This window comes from Trachinotus anak, unplaced genomic scaffold (genome assembly GCF_046630095.1).
Source record: "Trachinotus anak isolate AG129_WGS33_773 ecotype Australia unplaced genomic scaffold, CSIRO_AGI_Tana_v1 ptg000002l, whole genome shotgun sequence".
NCBI lineage: Eukaryota > Metazoa > Chordata > Actinopteri > Carangiformes > Carangidae > Trachinotus > Trachinotus anak.
Genome location: NW_027273853.1, coordinates 2,495,635 through 2,518,018, shown reverse-complemented (window position 1 = coordinate 2,518,018; position 22,384 = coordinate 2,495,635). Strand labels below are relative to the sequence as shown.

The window sequence follows — 22,384 nt, the reverse complement described above, 5'->3', positions numbered from 1 at the left end:
TGCTTACTGCATGATCAGGTGTAAGAAACTAAATGAAAGCAGCTCTTACAGCTCTTAAAGAAAAAGTTCCACATCTAGGAAAACATGCCTTTTTGTTTTCTTGCAAATGAGAAGATCAGCACTCTCATCTTTGTATATTAAGTTTGGAGGCAGAGCCAGGAGGCAATGAGCTCAGCTTAGCATCAACACTGGAAGCAGGGGGAAACAGCTAGCCTGGCTCTAGCCAAAGCTCAAGAATACTCCTACCATCACTGTTAAGGCTCACTATAGCACCACAACATAACCCCTCATAAAACCACAAACGGCCTTTTTTACATTACTTTTTGTGTATGGATTAAACAAACAACATCAGTGATCTTTAAAGCAGGCAGACACTGTATGGATTAAGATTATGTTAACCCAAAATTAGCAGATGAGCGATCAACGTTCAGTGATCTGGATGGATTTCTTGCAGGTCAGAAATTTTGGTTTTTGATTTTAACATTTGTTCCACGGTCTGACTTCGTACATGGTCGCTGTCAAAAGATCTGTTATAAACTGTAGTGAGCTTGTTTTAATATTGTCTGAACTGAAAACAGAAAACAAGAACCGAATATGATACAAACCAGTGCAGATCGACCACAGGTAATAACAAAAAATGTGATATTAACAAAGATGACTACTCCACCTAACAGTAAAAGAAATGAAGAGATATGAAACTTGCTACCATAAAGTAACTAAGTTATAAAAATATTTTTACACGTTGTGGTTAAAAACATGACTGAAACTCTGCTGATATATGAAACTACTACTTGGACTTTGGAGGCTGCAGGTTTGCTTCTTCCTGTCACTGAGCTAAGTTGTAGTTGCCTCCTGGTTCTCTTATGCAGACATGAGAGTGACTCTGACCCTCTCATCTAATATCAGTAAGAAAACGTATTTCCAAAACTGTTGAACTGGTTCTTTACACACAGCCACCATTCTGAAATTGCTTTGCATTTGAGTTGGAAAGCTCCCCCTGCTTGAATAAGTAATAAAGTCCTGAACCAGAAAGCTGGGATCTGAATGATTTAGGAAGTGTGGAAAGAGGTCCTGACCAAAATTTTAGATTGTTGGGGTCAGGGTCTCCCCAAGCAGAGTAGGACCCAGATGTTTCTAGCTGTGCCCCTGCCAGGAAGTGCGTCATACATTTTTGGGAAATTGACATTCATAAGTTACCTTAAATTCTTTTCTCTTATTCTCAGCTTTTTGATCCCGAGTCTTCTGTGATAAAAGAAAATGCTTTTAATCAACCTGTTCATTTGCTGCTTGCATATTTAACATTTATAAATGTAATCTTTCTTCCAAGAAGTAAAAAACATCCATTCACTGAAATATACAACATCATCTTCCATTTATTAACGAAGTGCAGCTCTATGACCACTCAAGCTGTTACAGCTGAGGAGTAAAACTCACAGACGCGGCACAGGTCGTGTTTGTCAGTAGATTTTATTGCAGTTGAGGTTTACTTAGTGTTTACAAAACCAGAGCAGATTGCAAGCGTCCATGGGGAGTGAGAGAGACGGGAGTTTCATCTGCTCGCTTCACGTCAAGCTGCATCAGTTACAGATGCAGTCTGCAGCTTCGCCTCATTACATTCACAGTGTCATCACTATCACACCTCATCCAGCTGTACCTGGGACTTTAAAAGCATGTCTAAAATGCAAAAGTTATACAGCAGCCACAAATCCCTTTTTGGATGATTAAAAATAAAAGTTATTATGCTGTGTGCGAGCTTATCGTTTTACAATTCTGTTTCTGTTCTGTTTCTAAGTTACATTCATGACAAAAACAAGGCAACCACAAGACCTAAAATGTTACGGATATATGTAGACTAAATGCTGGGCAGCTTTTATCCCCATCGAACAACCACCATCTAAACTCGCCTTCCCCTTCTCTCTTGCAATGTATTACCCCCCCAACAACCAGCACTTTCCTCATCTGCCCTCTCCTCCCATACGCCTTCCTCCCAGCAGATGGGAGTTCAGTCATGGTGCTGCAGATAAGGCAGATAGAGACACAACTGCTTCTTATGGAAACCCTATAAAGTGAATAGGGGGCTCTGTGCATCTGTGCTGGGTGTGGTATGGAAGATAATGTTGCTGGGAACTGGATGATGGGTGAGGTGGTGGTGGTTTATAGTCGCTAGATTCTTACTAAAAAGGGATCTATACAGCTCCAGAAAAAAGATTTTTTTATACAGTATATCATAGCATAACCATTCAATAATGCATGTAATACTCCAACCCAGCAATATTTTAAAACTGCTGAAGGATCCTCACTGAATTATGTGTTCTCATTTTATTCATTTCAACCAATCAGCTGGCTCTGAGGTCATTAGTGCTTTCTATGTAACCATTAGAACCCCTACAAAACCCTTCTTTTTCTGTGCATGTGCATGTGTATCTGTGTGTGTGTGTGTGTGTGTGTGTGTGTGCAGTGTGGTGCAGTAGCACAATTCATTAAGGAGTGTGTGTGTAGGCAGAAAGGCAGAAAGTGTCAATCTACTCATTGGTTCATATTGTTGATCATCTTGGTGTGGTGCTGTGGCGAAGAAGGTGACAATGATGCATGAAGCTGCTGCTGTTGATGGTGGGAGTGGGGAGGGAGCTGGTGAGGTGGGTGACACTGTGACTGTGGGTAAGGTGGAGGGTGACGCTGAGGGTGAGGATGAGGAGGGTTTGGTTGAGAGCAAATCTCGAGGTGGGATTGGCGTTGCAGCTGTGGTCTCTGAGCAGCGGCAGCAGCTTTGGCTTCCCTCTTGGGAGTGTTGTTGAGGATGTCCAGACTCCGACGGCTGGAGGAAATGACATCGGCGACGAATTTGGTGCATTCAGCACAAACGTCACGCAGCGTGCAGCCATGAGCGTACAGGTGGGGGAACTCCTCCTCCACTGAGTGGCGGGATAAACTGCGCAGGGACCTGCAGAGGTACAGGGAAGATTGGACAGGTTTTCTCTTTCATATGAAGAATACAGAAGAAGAAGGTAAACCAACCAGCTGATCAACATCGGAACGAATTCATAACAGAGATCTCACTCAGCAGTTTCTGCCTGAGAATATAACCCTTCTGATGTCATTAGAGTTACCAAGGCTTGGCCTGACAGACTAATCATTTTCAACTTGGGTGTGTAAAGTTTGGAAGAGCTGGGTGTTTGTCTGGCAGGGAGGGTTTAATGGTGAGCTCATAGTTGCCTTTAAAAATAGAAACAGCTGCGAGCAACATCAGTTGATTTCAAACAAGCTGATAACCAATGACGCTAACTTCTGAGGCAGTGAAGAACCAGAGAATCCAGCACAGAGGAAGCTATCATTGTGTATTCGCTGGATTTCACCATCTGTTTTTTATTAACCCGCCTGTGTCGCAATATAAACTGCTTCACACAAACAGGCATGGCTTTCAGACATTCAGTGAGACTGCTGATTTACTGTTAGGGACCAAGCTTGCGAGCAAGTGAGCTGTTGTGACTGACTAGCACTAGTATGTTCCCTGGATTTTAAGCCTGTTAGCAGTTAGCTTGGTAGCTACCATAGTTCACAAATAAACTTGGAGCTTCCAACACCACCTATTTCCCAAGTACGCATGTGTGAACTGTGCTGCACCACTTTTTTGCTGTCACCAGGCCTTGATAAAAATACACTGCTGGTAGGATTATGGAAAATGTAGCATCAAGCTTTTTGAAAGTCCTGATGTCTTGGTCTCTGCTGCTTTGGCCATATTTTAAAATCCATCTTACGCGAGTCTCTCAGTTGAACAAATATATGAATTCTGAATTGCAAATATGAAATTGCTGGAATAGTCTTAGTTCAACTTCAAACAAATAAAACTTCAAAAAACAAAAATTAGATTTGTTCACATCAGTGGTTGTGTGACATCGACATATTCACATAACCATCAACTCCACCATACATATTTTACAAAAATAACTAAGTATCATAGGAACAGAGATGGCCACATTACACAACAATATCATGAAACTTAACTTTTGTCAAATAAATGACCACATTGCCACAACACTTACTAAGTCTCAGTCATATTACAGTACATGTTTCCTGTGAGAAGGGCTCTTGGATCATGATTACCAGCAGCAGGAGATTTAGACTTTAATTTTTGTCTTTATTGTAGCCAGACGCAGTGGCACTCCTGAGTCACAAGAAGAAAAAAACAATAGCATGAATAATGCCATGTCAAAAACAGCCACTCTGTAATTTCTTTCTCATGTCTTCTTCTCTCTCCATATCTTTGTTGTGGCAGCATTTTAAAATGGAAGACAAATGGATGAACATTGACTGTTCAAATGATAGACAGACTGTGTCCCATCTCTCACAGTGATCAGCTGAGCATTTGGAAGAATAAACTTTCTAAGCTCATTTAAAGTGAATGAAATATAAGCACAACACCATAAACAAAAGTGGGACCATCACAGCCACTAACGTAAAGATTAAAACCAGCTTTTCTGATTTAAGTAACACTAACATTTGCTGTTATTAAACCTACTATTTCTGTCCTTATAGTGGCAGCTATTAATGATGGGCATGGATCAGCATAACACCTCACTCCCTCTCTCTCCCCCCAACTCACTGTCTAGCTCTCTTGCTCCATCCTTTTTTCCGTCCATTTCTCACTCTCTCTTCCACGTCTGTCTTCACACAGGCACAAGGAGTGAGGATATTAATGACAGCTGGGTAATTATTACATAATGGCTGCTTAGAGGCCTCGGCACTGCACTGATTATATAACACAAGCGCGGGGGGTGGGGATGTGGGGTGGACACTGGTGATTGGATTGAGTAGGCAACCTGCGATTGGTTGAGGTAAACACAGAAGCTCTTTCTGCTTAGGTTGGAGAAGGTTAGCAATCAGTGGCTTGAGGTAGGGTCAGATTTAGACAGATTTAACCTGCTCTTAACCTGAGGGGGGCTTTTGTCCTTGAACTGAAAGCGATTGGCTGAAAGGTCAAGTCAGCTTTATCCTCAATGAACTTTGGAAATAAACAAAAAGGGTAAATTAGTTGTTGTCCTCAAATAGGTAGAAGTTAGTTAATAGCTTTGTCAGCATCAGTAACTGTTCACATATAAAATAAGTGGACAGGGACAGAGCCCTGCTACAAGAACCTGGAGCCTGGAATACTTGGTATCTTCAAATACTAACACAACACACTGATTATTGGTGAGTATTTATTACTATTCATTTATTATTTATTATTGATTTTGATCATGTCAGTGGTTCTAGGAATTACAGTGTTGGTCTGCCAATCTATCACTTTGGTCCAGACTGAAATAACTTAGCAGCAGATTGGAGTTCAGCTTTGTACCAATGTTCATGGTCCTAAAGGGATGAAACCTCCTGACTCTGGTGATCCCTCCACCTTTCCTCCACCTTTGATTGTGAAATATCTTGACAGCTGTTGGATGGTTTGCCATGATGTTTAACACAGACATTCATGTTCCCACTAAGGATTTTCATCTAGTGCCACCATCAGGTCAAAAATATCATTTGCCCAGTACTTTATGGTTTATGACCAAATATCTGCAAAATTATTGAAGTTCCCATCAATCTCACCTGTACATTGAGTGCTAATAAGCAAATGTTAGCATGCTAAAATGCTAAAGACTGTGAACATGGTAAACATTACACCTGCAAAAAAAAAAAAAAAAAAAAAAAAAAAAAAAAATCAGCGTGTTAGCATGCTGAGGTTACTGTGAGCATGTTAGCATGCTGCCGTTTGGCACAGCAGTGCTTGGAGCTAAATGCTAAGAACAGCCTCACAGAGATGCTAGCAGGCTCTAGACTCTGAAGTCTTGTTAGACTTCAGAGTCTACCAGTTTTACCAATTGCTGAAATAAAACGATGTCTACTTGTGACCACTTCCCACAGGGCACATTTGTCACAGGGTGCTGGCTTAGTTTAATTTAAACATTTTTTGGGATTTGGGAGGTAAAATTACCCAGTAATTCACAAGCAAAAGCATCAATTAGAAAAAGTCAGGGCGAAAAAAATGCTTTTTTTAAAAATTCAGTGCTGTTTATTTGCTCAGATTCATCTTGTGTGTGGGGGGGTGGATGGGTGGGGAGACTGAGTGATAAAATGTTATTTAACCCACTCTGATAGCTAGGTACTCTTAATTGTAAAACATATTTTTATCATTACCTTTTACCCTTATCATAAAAACTTTGTTAGTTCAAGTGCTTTTTATGTACAAATATCTCATTTTAAGTCAGCTTTAAACATTTTCTAAACGATCAATCACAAAAAGGATCTGATAGTCTCTCTGGTCTTATAGACAAACGCAGACTCACTTATAGACCTGGCTCTTGTGTCCATGGCTCTTTGGAGTGCTGTGGAAGCCCACAGTGTACACAGGAATATGGGCCATCTTCTTTGAAGGAATCTTCATCTGGAGCACAGGAGGAGACACAGCAAGAGGAAGACGATGAGCCAGAGGTGAGAGAAGACAAACAAACTGTATTGTGATGGGGCACAGCACACTTGAAGAGCAAAATACTTTCATACAAGTATTTATCAAGTCTCCAAGTACAACCAGTAGATTCAAATACACAAACACTGTCCAGGACAGTTACGCAAATCACAAAGCCACAAATGAATATATAACCTCAAGAAACACATATATTTCAATAAAGACAAACCACCATAATGTTTAACAGCACAGAGTCACAGCACTCCAGCAAACAACCACACTACACACATCATGTAGAATCACAAAAACACACAAACAGCCTAAATGCCAAACCTACAGAGCACAGACCCACACATCCAACATGGCCAGGGACTGAGGCAACTAATCAAAACCAACAAAACAGAAGAACTGACGTCAACAGAAATACCAGTCACTGCAGTGAACTTGACAAACTGAAATAAATGTTCAAAAGTGGCAAAATATCCCAATTTAATTCTCTTTTTATTGCCTTATACTTGCAAATATTTTTTTTATCTGGTTATCTCGAGATAAAGGGCAAAAAAAAAATTGCGAATATGGCCTTTGTCGGCTTCTGTGCCTTAAAAAGCAATATAATACAATAATAAAACAGTGTACAACAAAAACTGAGCACAGCCCTGGTCAATAACACTAAAATATTATGTAATTACACATCCTGTAATATAATACAGTTTTATTTGTTTTTAGCCAAAGCTCAAGATTGAAGCCAGTTAATCTAAGCCGTTCATTTTTAATCAAACATAAGGTTAAACACCCTACACTAAACAAATAATAATACAATCACTGTAAGATGACACAGTTTTGAATCATTTAACATTTTAGTGATATTACATATGGGTGTCCTCAGTTGTGATGTATACTGTAGCCAAATAATCACAGAATCATATGTCTAAAAGTAAAGCAGGAAATGTGCGATGAATTAAACTCATGCTTGGAGTTTTTTTAAAAATTATTTTTACCTTTGCGCTGCAGGAGACGCAGACGGATCTGTAAGGGAAACAAAAGTTCATCAATACAGTTGTATTCCTGAATGTCAGGGTGGGAAAGAAGGTGTTTGCTAGCCTGTATCATATAAATGCCACAACAGAGCTGTTAATTGGCTGACTTGACCAGTACCACTGAGTATAGTTGTTTAATAATACATGGACCATTATTAAAGTTATTAAAATATGCTTTATATACCATAGCTTCAGGAGAAAAAACAAGAGTTGTGTTGTTACTGTTTACTGTTGTAGTACTAAGAGATAATTAAAAACTTTGGTTTGTTACAACTTGGGTTTTGGCATTCATTTCTATTAGTAGTAATTACATTGCACTCACCAAGTTAATTACTGAGATTTGGTAACGTGGTGAAATCATTAAAAAAGATTAGATTGTAGATTGTAAAAGATTACAAGCGTAGATTGTAAACTTACATAAAAGAGAAGATGAAGATGCACCGTAAATTTATCAGTAGTTGCACCCAACAATGGTCTACGTAGTCTGGAGAAATCTTGGCCCGCTACTGACCTGTCTGTTTGCTCTTATTTTGGCCCCTATTAGACTTTTTCCTAGCAGATCCCAGCAATGACCTGGTGAGTACAACCATAGACATATATATGTAGATGCTGCATTGGCTGCTAGATGGTACAGTCAGTGTCGCCGCCATATCGGTCCAGGCAAGACTGGCCTGTAAACGAAGATGAGTTACGCAGTTTTTCCTGGATAAAACGTAGTGTTTACATTTCTCAACCAATTTTATTTAGTTGTTTTTGTATTCAAGGGTTTATGATCTGTTTGGAGAAAAAAAAAAAAAAGTTCTGTCTCCAGTTAATTATAATCAAGTTTCAGCTGTAATCACAGTTTTGTCGCACTACTACTACATTTCACTTAATATTACATGACACTTAAATTCAACATTTTACTGTGCGATATGTTTACTATTTTTTTCCCACCACAGGTGTCATGTAAATATGTTATCCTGCTCTAACGCCTGAATGAATTTAATCATGCAAACTGTCTGTTTCATTTGGTTGTCAATGATTCCCTATTCTCATGTGTCAGCGTTCTGGTTTCCTGTCAGGAGCTCAAAATTGACTTTTATCTAGTTTTAAGTCACATTTTTAAGACATGCTTTTTACAACTTGGTTGTTTTCAGTTATATATTTTTACTGGGTGAAGATTTTAGTCATCGGATGTCTGGATCTTAAATTATCAGAAAAAAAAGCTGAACTCAGCTCAGAGATGTCCTGTGTCTGCTGTGCTTTACGTGTTGTTTCTACCGGTTTTAATCCCCTGGTCTATTGGTCATGAAGAGGAGGACAACTCTGTGGATAATTCAGCTACAATTTTTTACCTGGAGCTGAGTTAGCAGCAGTCTCAGCTACGAACCATTCCCTGATGCCCTGTGTCCACCGTAGCCTATAACGGCGAAACTCTGACTTTAAATGTGGAACAGTTTTATTCAGTGTTTTTACTGGTTCTAATCAGCTCGTCTCATTGTTGTGGAGAGGAGACCTCTGTGGAGAATTCAGCTCCAGGTAAAAACCTGCTGAATGACTGACACTGAAGAAATCCAACCCATGAGAAACTGATGGTAATGGTGGTGTAGACAACAACTCCCATTATCCCACACACACTATTTCATGACGTCACCCAACACCGTTTTTGTTATTGTTTTGATGGACAGATTATGGTTAATAAAAACTAAAATAGGAATGGTGGAGGTGGGGTACTTCGTGACCTTAGTAAAATCTCAGCCACAGCTCTGGAACAAACATTTGACAAACGACATTTGAAGAAAAAACATTTCAGAAATTCTGTTCTCACTGGTGAGATAAAGTTTTCTTTGATACCTTTTACACAGTAAGCAGGTAGATGGCCATGAGAAGAGGGGGAACTTCACTCTACAGCAGCAGCATACCTGAAACACACACACACACACACACACACACACACACACACACAGAGTTACAGAGTCCATTTACTGTAAACACAACAGTGAGAAACAGCAATGAGGGTTCCTCTCCATTACCCTGCCTCTCTTCAGGTTATTGTAAAGCTCTTTGCTCTGAAGAAACTTCTCCATCTCTGCTTTGACAAGCACTCGGCGCACATTGATGACCTCATCCACGGTTAAGGCGAGACTCTCCACAGGGTGGCTGAACTCCTCCTGAGAACAGCCGACAGCACAAGAAGAAGAGATTCATCAGTCTGTCCACTCATCCATTATTTTTTACACAGTAAAACATTCAATAGTTTCTAGTGAGCAGCAGATTGAGATTTCAGACACACATGACACACATACAGTACTGTCCAGTTCAGCAGCCTCAGAGTCCACTGTAACTGGCTTATATTTTGACTGTTTCTCTCCTGTACATCTCTCTGAGCTCGCTTCATCTAAACCATTGACTTGTCTTCTAGACCCTGTTCTAACAAGGCTGTTCAAAGAAGTTTTTCCTTTAATCGTCACCTCTATATTAAGTCTGATTAACTTATCTTTATCAACTGGTTATGTACCGCAGGCTTTTAAAGTTGCAGTAATTAAACCTCTACTTAAAAAGCCTACTCTTGATCCAGATGTTTTAGCCAATTATAGACCTATATCCAACCCCCCCTTTATTTCCAAAATCCTTGAGAAGGTTGTTGCAAACCAGTTATGTGATTATCTGCACAGGAATGGTTTGTTTGAAGATTTTCAGTCAGGTTTTAGAGTCCATCATAGCACAGAAACAGCTCTGGTTAAGGTTACCAATGATCTCCTCATAGCCTCAGACAATGGACTTGTCTCTATACTTGTCCTACTAGATCTTAGTGCTGCATTTGACACCATCGATCATAAGATTTTATTACAGAGACTAGAACATATGGTCGGCATCAAAGGAACCACACTAAGCTGGTTTAAGTCATATCTGTCAGATAGACTCCAGTTTGTTCATGTTAATAATGACTCCTCTATCATAACTAAAGTCAGTCATGGAGTTCCACAAGGTTCTGTGCTAGGACCAATACTTTTCACTCTATATATGCTTCCTCTAGGAAACATTATTAGGAGGCACCAGATAAATTTCCATTGTTACGCAGATGACACCCAGCTGTACTTATCCATGAAGCCAGGTGAGACTAACCAGGTAGCCAAGCTTCAGGTGTGTCTTAAGGACATAAAAACCTGGATGACCACTAATTTCTTACTCTTAAATTCAGACAAAACTGAAGTTATTGTAATTGGCCCAAAACACCTCAGAGATACACTATGTGATAATATACTGACTCTGGATGACATCACCTTGGCCTCCAGTGCTACAGTCAGAAACCTTCGTGTCATTTTTGACCAGGACTTGTCCTTTACTTCACATATAAAGCAAGTCTCTAGGACAGCCTTCTTCCACCTGCGCAATATTGCTAAAATCAGACCCATTCTGTGTCTAAAGGATGCTGAAAAGCTAGTTCATGCATTTGTTACCTCAAGACTGGACTACTGTAACTCTTTATTGTCAGGATGTCCCAAAAATGCAGTAGAAAGCCTCCAATTGATCCAAAATGCGGCAGCACAAGTACTGACAGGAACTAGGAAACGAGATCACATCTCTCCTGTGTTAGCTTCTCTGCATTGGCTCCCTGTAAAATCCAGGATAGAATTTAAAATCCTCCTCCTCACCTACAAAGCCATTAATGGTCAGGCACCATCGTACCTTGGAGAGCTTATACTTCCCTATTTTCCCAATAGGACACTTCGCTCTCTAAATGCAGGTCTACTTGTGGTTCCCAGAGTTTGTAAGAGTAGAATGGGGGGCAGAGCCTTCAGCTATCAGCCTCCTCTCCTGTGGAACCAGCTCCCAGTGTGGGTTCGGGAGGCAGACCCCCTCTCTACCTTTAAGATCAGGCTTAAAACTGTCCTGTTTAGTAAAGCTTATAGTTAGGGCTGGCTCGGGTATGTCCTGACCCATCCCTGAGTTATGCTGCTATAGAGCTAGACTGCTGGGGGATTCCCATGATTCACTGGGCGCTCTCTCTCTATTTCTGTCTCTCTCCCCCTCTCTCTCTCGATGACTTCATGCCATTAACTTTGTATTTTTTCTCTCCCGTAGTTTGTGCTTCTCCTCTCTCTCCCTCTCTCTGTCCTCATTCTGCAGGTCTCTCTGCCTCTGGAGCAGCAGGATCTGGATCCACCACGACTCATCTTTACTATTAACCACTGTTATCTGTCATTATTATTGATAACACCATTACCTACACAGCTGTTCCTGGTTTTTCTCTCCCCCCCCCCCCTTTTTTATCTCCTCCTAAACCCAACCGGTCGAGGCAGACGGCCCCCCACCCTGAGCCCGGTTCTGTTGGAGGTTTCTTCCTGTTAAAAGGGAGTTTTTCCTCCCCCCTGTCGCCAAGCGCTTGCTCTTTATGGGAACTGTTGGGTTTTTCTCTGTAACAAAGCAAGGTCTTGACCTTACCCTGTAAAGTGCCTTGAGATAATGTATATTATGATTTGGCGCTATACAAATAAAATTGAATTGAACTCTTCATGTCGTGTCACATGCTGTAACTGTCATTTTTACATGTTAACATTGCACCTTGGGATTTTTTTCTTACAAAAAGTAGTCCTGTAGCTGTATTATTGTTTAAAATCATGTTTACAGAACCTTTAAATATTAGGTTCTGGTATCTGACATACTGTGGAAAATCAAGCTATATTTTCCAAGTTGTATTGAAATTCATGAGGAATTTCAATGAAATTATTTTCCTCTAAAAACAAACACACACACACACACACACACACACACACACACACACACACACACACACACACACACACACACACACAAAAACCCAAAATAAGGCGGGAAATACTGAAAATGTCCTACAAAGGAGACAACAGAATTTTGACAACTTTGACACACTTAATTTAAGGTTAATTAATTAATTTCTTAATTAATTTCTTTATTTTTTTCAGGTTCTTACTCCATATGAAATTCACCACAATTTTATTATATGTTTTTAAAGAAAGCTTCTTATGAAGATGAAAAACATTAGCAAATAGGTGAACTGACAAGTGCACAGAGAATTAAGCAGGGTTGATTGCTGCACTACATTTTGTTGATATTTTCACACTCTTCTTCATCATTGCCACTCAAAGTATCATGAGACCAAAACAGAGCGAACTCACATTCATCCAGTGAACTCAATTTCAAATGAATGCTAATGTTGCTCAGTGTCAGGTATGTAAATAGGCAACATCAGCTATAACAACTTATATAGCCATAAGATGATAATGTCATATTGTGCAGCTCAACCCAAAAGTGGCCAAAAAAAAAAAATTAATTAATGTTGGTTTAGAGGGAATATATCTGATCTGATTGTCTAATATCTTTTCTTCACTTTTCTTTTACTGTCCATCTCCAAACGAAAGACAATACTTCATGCTTCAGTGCTTCAGTGTTCATTCTGCACCATGGAAACAGCGATTACCAAAAACAATCTTACTGTAAGGTGTATTAAGCAGACCTCATGGTGAACCTGAGGTCACACTATTTGACGGACAAGGGGTTTGTGGGAAATGCAGCTGAGCTCCTTCATAACAAGCAAATAGAGATGATACTCAGAGTAGATTTTTGACCTTTGGAAGCAGCAGCTGAGAAAACAATCACATCACATATCACAGCAGCGCCATCGGCAGTTGTGCAGTTGTCATTAAATTCGACATGTTCCTCAGCCCTTTAAGGACCTTTTATCCATTTGGTGAAGGTGAAGTGACGAAGATTTGATTAAAAGTTCTAGAACAGTTACTGAGATTTCTCTTTGAACGGTGTTGCAAAGGTCAAAAATCCACTTTGACCCTCAGTTTTTGAGCCGATGTGGAGAAGAAGTTGTTGAAGTACTCGGAAAAATTTAAATTTTAGCATTTACAAGTTGATGAAATATGGGCAAACTCCATTTGCTGATAAAAATGATGTAATTTGACTGAAAGCTCCAGAGCAGATGCTACTATAAATGGATCTTGTAGTGAAATAGAAAATTATTTATTTTGACTATTGATACTTTTATGGATCCTTGTGCATCAGCCTTAAGATTTGTATGAAGATATTAACTCTCATTTCCAGAAGATATTTCCAACTGATTTGCAATGGAAACAGTTTGAAAAAAATTTTGACATTAGAAGATTTGTTTTCTTGTTTTAAGAATTTAGACTGTCTCAACAGATGAACTTTTTGCAGTGCACTTTTCTGACCAGTGGGACCCCTGTGACTTCGCAGGAAGCTGCTGTGATTCTAACTCACCATCCACTGGTGCTCATCTCCGGCTCGGGAGCCTGACGCCATTTCTGAGCCTTCAATGGTCTCGTCAACTGAGCTCAGGGACAGGCGGGCCGGAGAGGATGGTGCCCAGCCGGTAACTGGGAAGGAGGCTGGGATGGGGAAATGGATGAGAAGTGAAAGAGACAGAGAGGAAATAAGGTGAGTTTATCATAGGAACTAAATAGGACTGAATGAAATGAGGACAGCATCAGTGAGTGAATGAGAGAAAGCCACAAATCCCATGAATTACACAGCAGCCTCTTTCATTTAGCTCCACCACAGATCTCAGCCCTTCAGATTGTTTCTCTGTCAACTCTAACGCTGTCATGTATTATTCATCTCATTTCAGTGGAGTGATTCAGCCCATGCACATCTGTAACGCAGATCACACTGAGAGGTCCATCCAGTGACTGCTCTAAAAGAGGAGCTAGGAGGAGGCTCGGTGACCTGACAGCAGGAGGGGGTTAAACCAGACCACACAGAGCTGAATCTAGCTGCCTCTTTGATCCTGCAAATGGAAGGTGTCAATTTGGCTCTAATGGAAAGTAAACAGGCTAAAGAGGAAGGCTGGAACAGGCCGGCAAACAGCATTGGTACATATAATTTGGATCAGCTGCCAATGACAGCTGGGGCTTACGACCTTGCATCCTCACATTCACACAGTTAAGGCTGGAGAGTCTCCTGTTGGCAGAGTCATGTACTACATAATAAATGTCCATCCAGCTATTACCCTTGTCTCGGGCCTGTGGCATGCAGCTGCATGGATCGGCTCTCAGCCATCTAGAGGCTCAGAAGGGATTGAATCAGGATCCTTTTTCAAACAATTACCTCTGAATATGGATGACGTGGCTGCTAATGCATGAACCATGGCCATCAAACATATCATCCTCCCTGTGGTTTACATGCACTACACAATTCAAACCCATTAACTTCTCCTCTCCTTCCCTCAGTTTGACTTTATCAGCACATCTTTATATTTGATTAGAATCCATCCCCACTTTCCCAGTAGCTTCATAGCAGATATAATCCCTGTCAACCCTGTCAGCCAGCATCTTACCATGGTGCACCGACACATTATTCAGCTCTTATTTCAGTGAGGTAACAGTTATTTAATGAGGTCATTGCTGGAGGCATGGTCGAGGATAGATTGGAGGCAGTGAGGACGCACTGTCTCTACAACCACAGAATCATTTCATGGCCTTGAACATTGAAACAAAATCCTTAAAAAATATTTGACTTTTGATTACACAGACATTCTGTAATTAGGAGTGGGTTTAGAAAGGGCTTGTGTTTCATTTTTAGCAGTAGAATCAATAGTTGTTGGGTTTTGTCATGACCCTCTAGCTACTGCACTACTGTCTTCCTTCCAGGCCTCAAGGCAGAAGAGCTGGAAACTTTAAAAGGGTGTTCAGACTGTTGTAGCCACTGGATTGGGGATCTAAGTGCCCTCAGTTTGTGGGGGCTTTGGCTTGAAAGCAGTTTATGGCCAAATTATATGTGAAATTTCATGGATATAAGCCTAATAGGTCTCTAGGATCTGTGGGAACTGCTCAGTGGTGCCTTGAGTTCAAACTAAACAGGGTGAAGTGGCCTTCAGCCACTGTGCTGCCCACTGCTGGAGCCAGCTCCCAGTGGACCAGGTCAAATCTGCCCAAACTGCAAGTGGCTTTAAAAAGAAGCTAAAAACTGCTCTGTTCTGCACTGCCTTCATTTAATCTTTTAATCTTGCTCTTTAATTAGCTATGATCTATTTTATAATCTTTGTTTTTATACTGTTTTACACTTTTTTCTTATGATGCTTTTTACATCTATTCTTATGCTTCTTTTATTTTAGTAAGGCACATTAAATGACCTCTGTGTATGATAATGTGCTATGCAAATAAATTTGGCTTGCCTACAATGATCGAAGTCTTCAGTTCATTAACACATAGATCAGGATAAATATACAGAGTGTGCTGTAGTATAACTGGCACCATGTCTCCCTCTGTGGGAAGAGAAGTGAAACTACAGCCAGTGTGAATCATCTGCAGCTTCTCACTGCAAACACACACCACAGCAGGTGATGTCATTAATTATCTTTCTATCAAACCAATGAGTTGAATCGATGAGTTATTTTGTTGGGATTAATGGGAGTAATTAATTAAACTGCAGACTGCTGGATGTCAATGAAGCACGCCTCACTCTTGCTCAGCTGTTTAGTTCTGCTCAGAGTCAGACTGACAACTCTCCACTTACATCTTATTTTCAGGCCTATGTGTTTGTGTTTGTAACAACTCATATGTTTCGGTGTCTTTATATTTTTGCATATCAATGTTTTTTTGTTTTTTTTTCATTTTTTAAAAATCAACAACAGTGGCGAAAATAAGAACAGGAGCTGAGCAGGATTTTAGTTCAAGAACATCAACCCGAACATGAATTCTGGTTTCTGGTGTGCAAGTTAAAACTTTTCCTCAACTGTCAGATGTTTACACATGAAGGACACAAGCTTCTCCTGCTGAACTGACACAAGATCAGCCCCACCATTTCTTGGCTTTGACATGTTTGCTTGATGAACATCAGCAGTTTTTTTCCTGTGAAACATCTCTTTATGTTGTACCTTACTGACTGTTGATGTTAAAATCTGAGCACTCTTCAGCAGGAGAAGCACAGGTAAGTCTGATAACAATGATGATCTCTCAGTTCCAGCAATGATTGAAAAGCAACAATTTATAATTCTGTTAGTGACACCTGTGCTAGACAAGTCAAAACGTCTAGTGTGAAGAAGGTCTGCCCACATTTACATACTGACCTCGGTGATAAGGAGGCGGCCCGCCACTCGTCAGCGTCCGAGACCGCGGCCTCTCGCCCCTCAGCCTGACCGCTCCATCCAGCTGTGCTGACTCAGAGAGTGAAGGAAGCATCTCTCCACGGAGCAAGGCCAGGTCATGCTCCGAGAAGGAGCGATCCCTCTTCAGAGGCATGGGGGAGCTCTCTGCCCTCCTCAACTCCCCATTGTCTGGAGACTCCTCCTCCTGTTGCGGAAATGGTGGTCGGAGAGAGAGAGAGGAAGGGTTGAGGGTGGAGAAAGAAGAGAAGTAGGGAAGTGAAGGGGCAGCATTGGAGGTGGAGCAGGAAAACAAAGAAGAGGTGAAATGATGGACAGAAGGCAACACAGGATCAGAGTGTGTATATACAGATATGTCATTAAGCTGATGTACAGTGTGGTCAGGCTAAGCTTGAGAGGTTCAGTGGGTGATGTCTGTGAAGAGCCTGTCGAACAAACTGAACCTGAATCTGTTTAATGGAGCCAAACCAGAGCTGATGTCATCATTCAGTCTACGTCATTCAACACAATTCACATCAACTCACATTAAAGAAAACATATGAGGAAGAAGACACTGAAACAAAAACACACAAAACTACTGTCACTGAAAAAACAGAACCCAACTCCTGGCACCATGTTATAGACTGGCAGTGAGCTCAGACTCATGAACACAGAGCTGCTGCTCTGCTGTAATCATGACATTGTGGGTTCAATTCCTATTTGAGTAATGCAATTTTCCTGCAGACAAAGTGTTTATTTTATATCAACAAAATGAAATAACTGGCGTTTCATCACTCTGGAAAAGTTCAATGTTCAAAATCAACAGAAAAAAAATGACTGGCACTTTTCTAGACAAGCTCTTTGTCAGTTGAATTAAGTTGTTTAGGTCTAGTCTATATAGTGGAAATATTGTTTATATGTCTGGCAGAAATATGTCTGCCCCTTATTAAATATGTCAAAAGTGGATTTCTTGGCATCTATTTCTTTAATTTCTATCAGAGTAAAATTTAAAGAGACGAGCGAAGATATTTCTCACTGTGATGCTACAGCCATGGGCCATAGTTGTTAATTAGCTTTATTCAAATATGAGGGCATTTAAAAACATATGTTGACTATAATATTGTGCAGAAACACAGATACATACACACACTGAGGAAGATGTTGAGTATAAATGATAAAATGTGATCAATCTGACACAAACAGAAATCTGACTCATGTTCACAAAGCAACAGTACAGAGGAATCAAATGGAAAACTGAGACTGGTTCAGCCTGAAAACTAATACAACCACAATCAGGCTATCGAGCTAGTCTGCAGGGATAAGTTGCTATGGTAACTTAAGTCAGCCTTAGAACAAGTGGAATTTCCTGAAAATGAACCTTGTTTAAAATTTTACACCTTGATTTACTTATCTGTTGAACAGAAAGAGGGCAACATCTAAAATCCATTATTCTGTTTTTTAAAGCAGAACTTAAACTCTCATCAGCTCTGAACTGCAGCAGCAGTATTAAGTGTCTGTGCTGCTGAACACAGGTTTCATGGTGACCACAGAGGAGGCTTCAACTCCTGCGAGAGACTCTGTGTTTTAGGAGACCTCCATAAAATATGTGCTTTAAATGATGAACAAAGAGGGAGAGAAGAAGAAGAGAGAAGATGAACCAAACTCACGTCACCTTCTCTGACCTAAATTCAGCTTGCAGCACAGAAGAATGAGAAAAAGAATAGAACCCCCACCCCCATGTCCAGTGAGGACGCTTTAAAGAAAGAAAAGAAAAAGGGGGAAACACATTGTCAGGTGTTGATGTTTAGCTTAATGCACAGCAACAAGACAAATGATTTCAGCTGTTGAGTCTTTGAGTCTCAACCATCATTTCACTTTCTACCCTCTGTGCTATCCTGTAACTGCACAGATGCTTAAGACAGCAGCTATGATTCCAATGATTCTTTTTGTTTTCCCCTCCAAGATTTCAGTTTTTCGAGCTCCTGCCTGACCTCACCTCAGATATGTTCATCTCCTCCATCTCTGCCAGAGTTGGGGCCTTGAGCAGGATGCGAGGGCGGGATGGCGGCCGGGGCCCGGGCTCTGACACGGACAGGTCGATACACGAAGTAGATTTGACATTACAGGTACAAGTCTGAGCCAGGCAGGGGAGAGAGCCAAATGCTGAAGGGAGAGAAACCAAAATGCCATCAGGGAACAAATACGCAAGAAGCACTGAGATCAGAGGGCAGTGACTCAACATGTACAATGGACTGTGTGCAGCATTTCAGCATCACTGACGTCAAGGGGAGCCACAGTTCCACTGTAGGTTTGCCACAGGATTTATTGTTATTTTAAGTCACCGAGTCATTTAGAATTTCTTGTATTGATTTACAGCACAAATCAGGAAGAAGTGCTTCCAGTTTATGCTTCTATATTAACAATAGAGAATTAGCCAACTTTGCAGTTTCACTCAGTTTTTAGCACCTTTCTGCTCGTTCTTTTGGTTTTACCTCATTCATCAACCTCGCTTCCAGCAGCTGTTTGAAGTACAAAGTTTTGGTAAACCCGGTGTACACTGGTGGCCAGAAACACAACTGCAAATAAATGCTAATGTAATTGTTTACTGGCTTGTTAGCAGAATTTCTAGCAAGTTAGCCATAACAACGTCATTTTTGTGTTTTCAGAAAATTCCAATGATATATAGGCGAACAAGTAAAAACTGAAAATCAAATCAAATAAAAAAATACAAACAAAAAAACCCCACTTCATTTACAAAGTTTATCTGCTTCAGTAAAAGTCGCCATGGAGAAGAAGCAGAGACAGTGAGCCATGGGTTTTTCTGGAGAGGTGGTTTCAGTTTTGAGAAACACTCACTTTGATGATGTCACCACTGTGATTGATTCTAACAATTAGTTCAAAATTGGTTTTAACAGCAAATAATTACATCCCTGTTTCATAAAAAGTTGGGACGTTGTGTAAAATGTAAATAAAAACAGAATGTGATGATGTGCAGACAAAACAGACATGATTCTATAATGGAAATCACTGCATGGGCTCAGGAACACTTCTGAAAACCATTGTCTGTGAACACAGTTCATCGCTGCTCCACAAATGCAGGTTGAAACTCCACCATGCACAGAAGAAACCATATCTAACCATAATCCAGAGACATGGCTGACTCAGCCTTGTCTCTGGAAATGAACAGGAGCTCATTTAAGATGGTCTGAGGTGAAATGGAAAACTGTCCTGTGGTCTGAACTGTCCCAACTTTTTAAAAATGTGTTGCTGCATCAAATTCAAACTGAGCAAATATTTTTCCTAAAACAATAAAGTTTACACGATTTGCACATCATCACATTCTGTTTTTATCTACATTTTACAGAGTGTCCCAACTTTTTTGGAGACAATTGTAATTCTCTGACAATTGACTGTAATTCTCGCTCCACTGTATGAAGTTTAAATGATAATATTGCTTAAAATTCATTTTCAGAGATGTGATTCCTTGTTTACATAAATTGCCCACAGTAGCTTTAAACAGAGTCTGGTAAGTCCACATTTCACCTCCTTCATCAACAGCCTACATGCTGACTTACTCTGACCTTGATCTGTAAATAGCAAGTCAATATTTATGAAATGCAACACCACCTCCACGTGTGCTGTAGCTCTAAATGGAACAATACTCTTGTTACACACTACAGCTTACAAACTCGTATGCAGTACAAACTGCATTGTGACCCTCACAGGCTACTGTAGAGAGTCTAGCCCTGAAGTCATTATTTAACTGAGTGAGTGGTCCATCCTCTTTAGTGTAACATTTGCTTTCTGGATGGCACAGCAAGAGCATCGCAAGGGTCACACTGAAAGTCATGCAGTGACTGTACATAGGCTGGTTAGAGACAAATACACAGACATACAGAAACATAAAGTACGATGACAGGAGCAGCCACCAGACCTCATCTTTCACATCATTTAATATCACCACAATGCCTCGGACCACACACCATCCAGCTGTTTCTTTACATTGACAAATACATTAAGTGACTGTTTGATAAGTCCACAAGAAATAGAATTTCTTGTTCTGTACCTCTTTAGAACATTATTAAGATGAGCAAACTTATGACATTTTGCATTTAGTTCTTAAAGTTGTGATTTAACCTTTAGTTAGAGGCTTTAATTCAGGCACAGGGGGGAAACAGGGGGGAAGCATGATTGTTCCCTTACGTCTGGAACTGGGTGGGACCACAGGCCTGAGCTTTCTCTCCTGCTTGATCTCAGCCAGGACCTGGTCATGGAGGGACTGCTGCTGCGGGGGAGGAGGGGGGAGGCTGCGCTCTGTGACCTAAAAAGAAGAAATAATCTGAAAGTCCATACTTCTGAGAAATATAAGAGATGACTAAGAATAAGAATAATAATAATAAGTGAATTGTGCTCCTCAAATGAAACTCAGAATTACATGTAGTAATAATAATATAGAAATATTTAATTATTAAAACACTACTATATATAAAGCCATGATATCATTGGTGAAAACTGCTGACTGATATACAAAATAAAAGTCCTGATAAACTCGTGTAAGTGATAAAAATAGCTGTTAGGTAGATGCACAGTTTTATCAAATCACAGGGCAAAAAGACACAAGACTTATTCTACGTTCACAAACTGTTAAACAAATCTCTGGGTATGTGTTATATGTAAAGTGTACATGTATATGTAAGCTCATATTAGGATGTATTAAGGGTGGCAGTACTACTATTTAGAGACTGGTATAATAATAACAGTTCAAGAGAATGCAATTCCAAAATAGTGCATTTTTAAGAGAGGTTCAACAGGGGAAACTGAGCCAGCTAGCTAGTAATATATACATATCTATAAGCAATGGATAATTGTATCAGGGAGAAGCTAATGTTAGCAATGTATCAATGTAAACCAGTTCAGGCAGGGGATGAGTAGGCCCAAGTCTAAGACTTAACTGTCATGCCTCTACATTTATACAGAAAGCTACATATTTATGCATTTGTTCTTAAGCCTGGTTACTACCTACTGTATTCTCTACTGCGCTGGTATGATGATGATCACACTGAGTGGTTTTCAGGATAAACTGTACATGACCCCGGAAATTGCACACTTGCATGTAGCCGTCTTCACGCTGCTGCAGTGAGCTTATGGCTAAACCCACTCACCGGTTTAAGTGGAGGTCTTGATCTGATGAAGTCCAGAATCAATTCATGGGCATTTCTCTTCACTCTGGTAGGAATGTCACCGTCCACCTGGGTAAGACAAGAAACACAACACAACAGCTGTAGCACTTTGTCTGCCTTCTGTCCGAACTCATTCATTTTGTTCGCGTTTGTCCACATTTTCTAAAATCTTACAAATACGGACAAAATGGAGCACTACCAGCGGAGGTTGTGGGGGCAGCATAGCCAATAGCTCACCTGAGACACAACCATAGGACTAGGGGTGGGCGATACCATAAAAATTTCTTTTTGATCCGATTCCTAGTGATACAGGCCTAGAATCACGACTGATACTTTTCATTATTAAAAGCAGCTCATGTATTTTCATGTAGGGCAGAACAATGATTTATGAGGTATAGGCATTATCACTAGGCTAAACCTTAATTCATTGTAAATGACTTTCCAAATGTTAGTAATCATTTAAAGGATGGTAGAACTTATACCTGCTACATGTGAGACCTGGGTTTGATTCCCAGGTTCATGATATTTTTTTCTCAGAACATATGATGGTTTGATTTGGCTGCTGTCAGCAGCTCACACCTCTGCTGACATTGCAGCAGCTCTAAGCTTCTCTGCTGTGACTGACACCTCAACTGCTTGCAGCATCAACAACTTAACA

General features: G+C 40.4%; 1 protein-coding gene across 5 annotated transcripts in view; it reads right to left on the bottom strand.

The window, feature by feature from the left end:
- Positions 1–1,448: 1,448 nt before the first annotated feature.
- spire2 (spire-type actin nucleation factor 2) overlaps positions 1,449–22,384 on the bottom strand; it is a 41,082-nt gene continuing 20,146 nt past the window's right edge. The window contains exons 6-16 of one of the 5 annotated variants that reach the window (XR_011692734.1): positions 21,709–21,795; positions 20,750–20,867; positions 18,543–18,709; positions 16,532–16,754; positions 13,726–13,853; positions 9,489–9,626; positions 9,310–9,377; positions 7,435–7,462; positions 6,318–6,415; positions 4,041–4,162; positions 2,800–2,941 (exon numbers count right to left, since the gene is read on the bottom strand). Coding sequence is in view for 3 of the 5 variants with exons in the window: in XM_071489840.1 (XP_071345941.1) it covers positions 2,527–2,941; positions 6,318–6,415; positions 7,435–7,462; positions 9,310–9,377; positions 9,489–9,626; positions 13,726–13,853; positions 16,532–16,754; positions 18,543–18,709; positions 20,750–20,867; positions 21,709–21,795 (1,470 nt within the window). In the remaining 2 variants the exon portion in view is untranslated. Of the gene's footprint in view, positions 2,942–4,040; positions 4,163–6,317; positions 6,416–7,434; positions 7,463–7,984; positions 8,047–8,092; positions 8,145–9,309; positions 9,378–9,488; positions 9,627–13,725; positions 13,854–16,531; positions 16,755–18,542; positions 18,710–20,749; positions 20,868–21,708; positions 21,796–22,384 lie in introns of those variants that run through there. The other 4 variants (XR_011692739.1, XM_071489840.1, XM_071489853.1 and 1 more) reach the window with 4 other exon arrangements.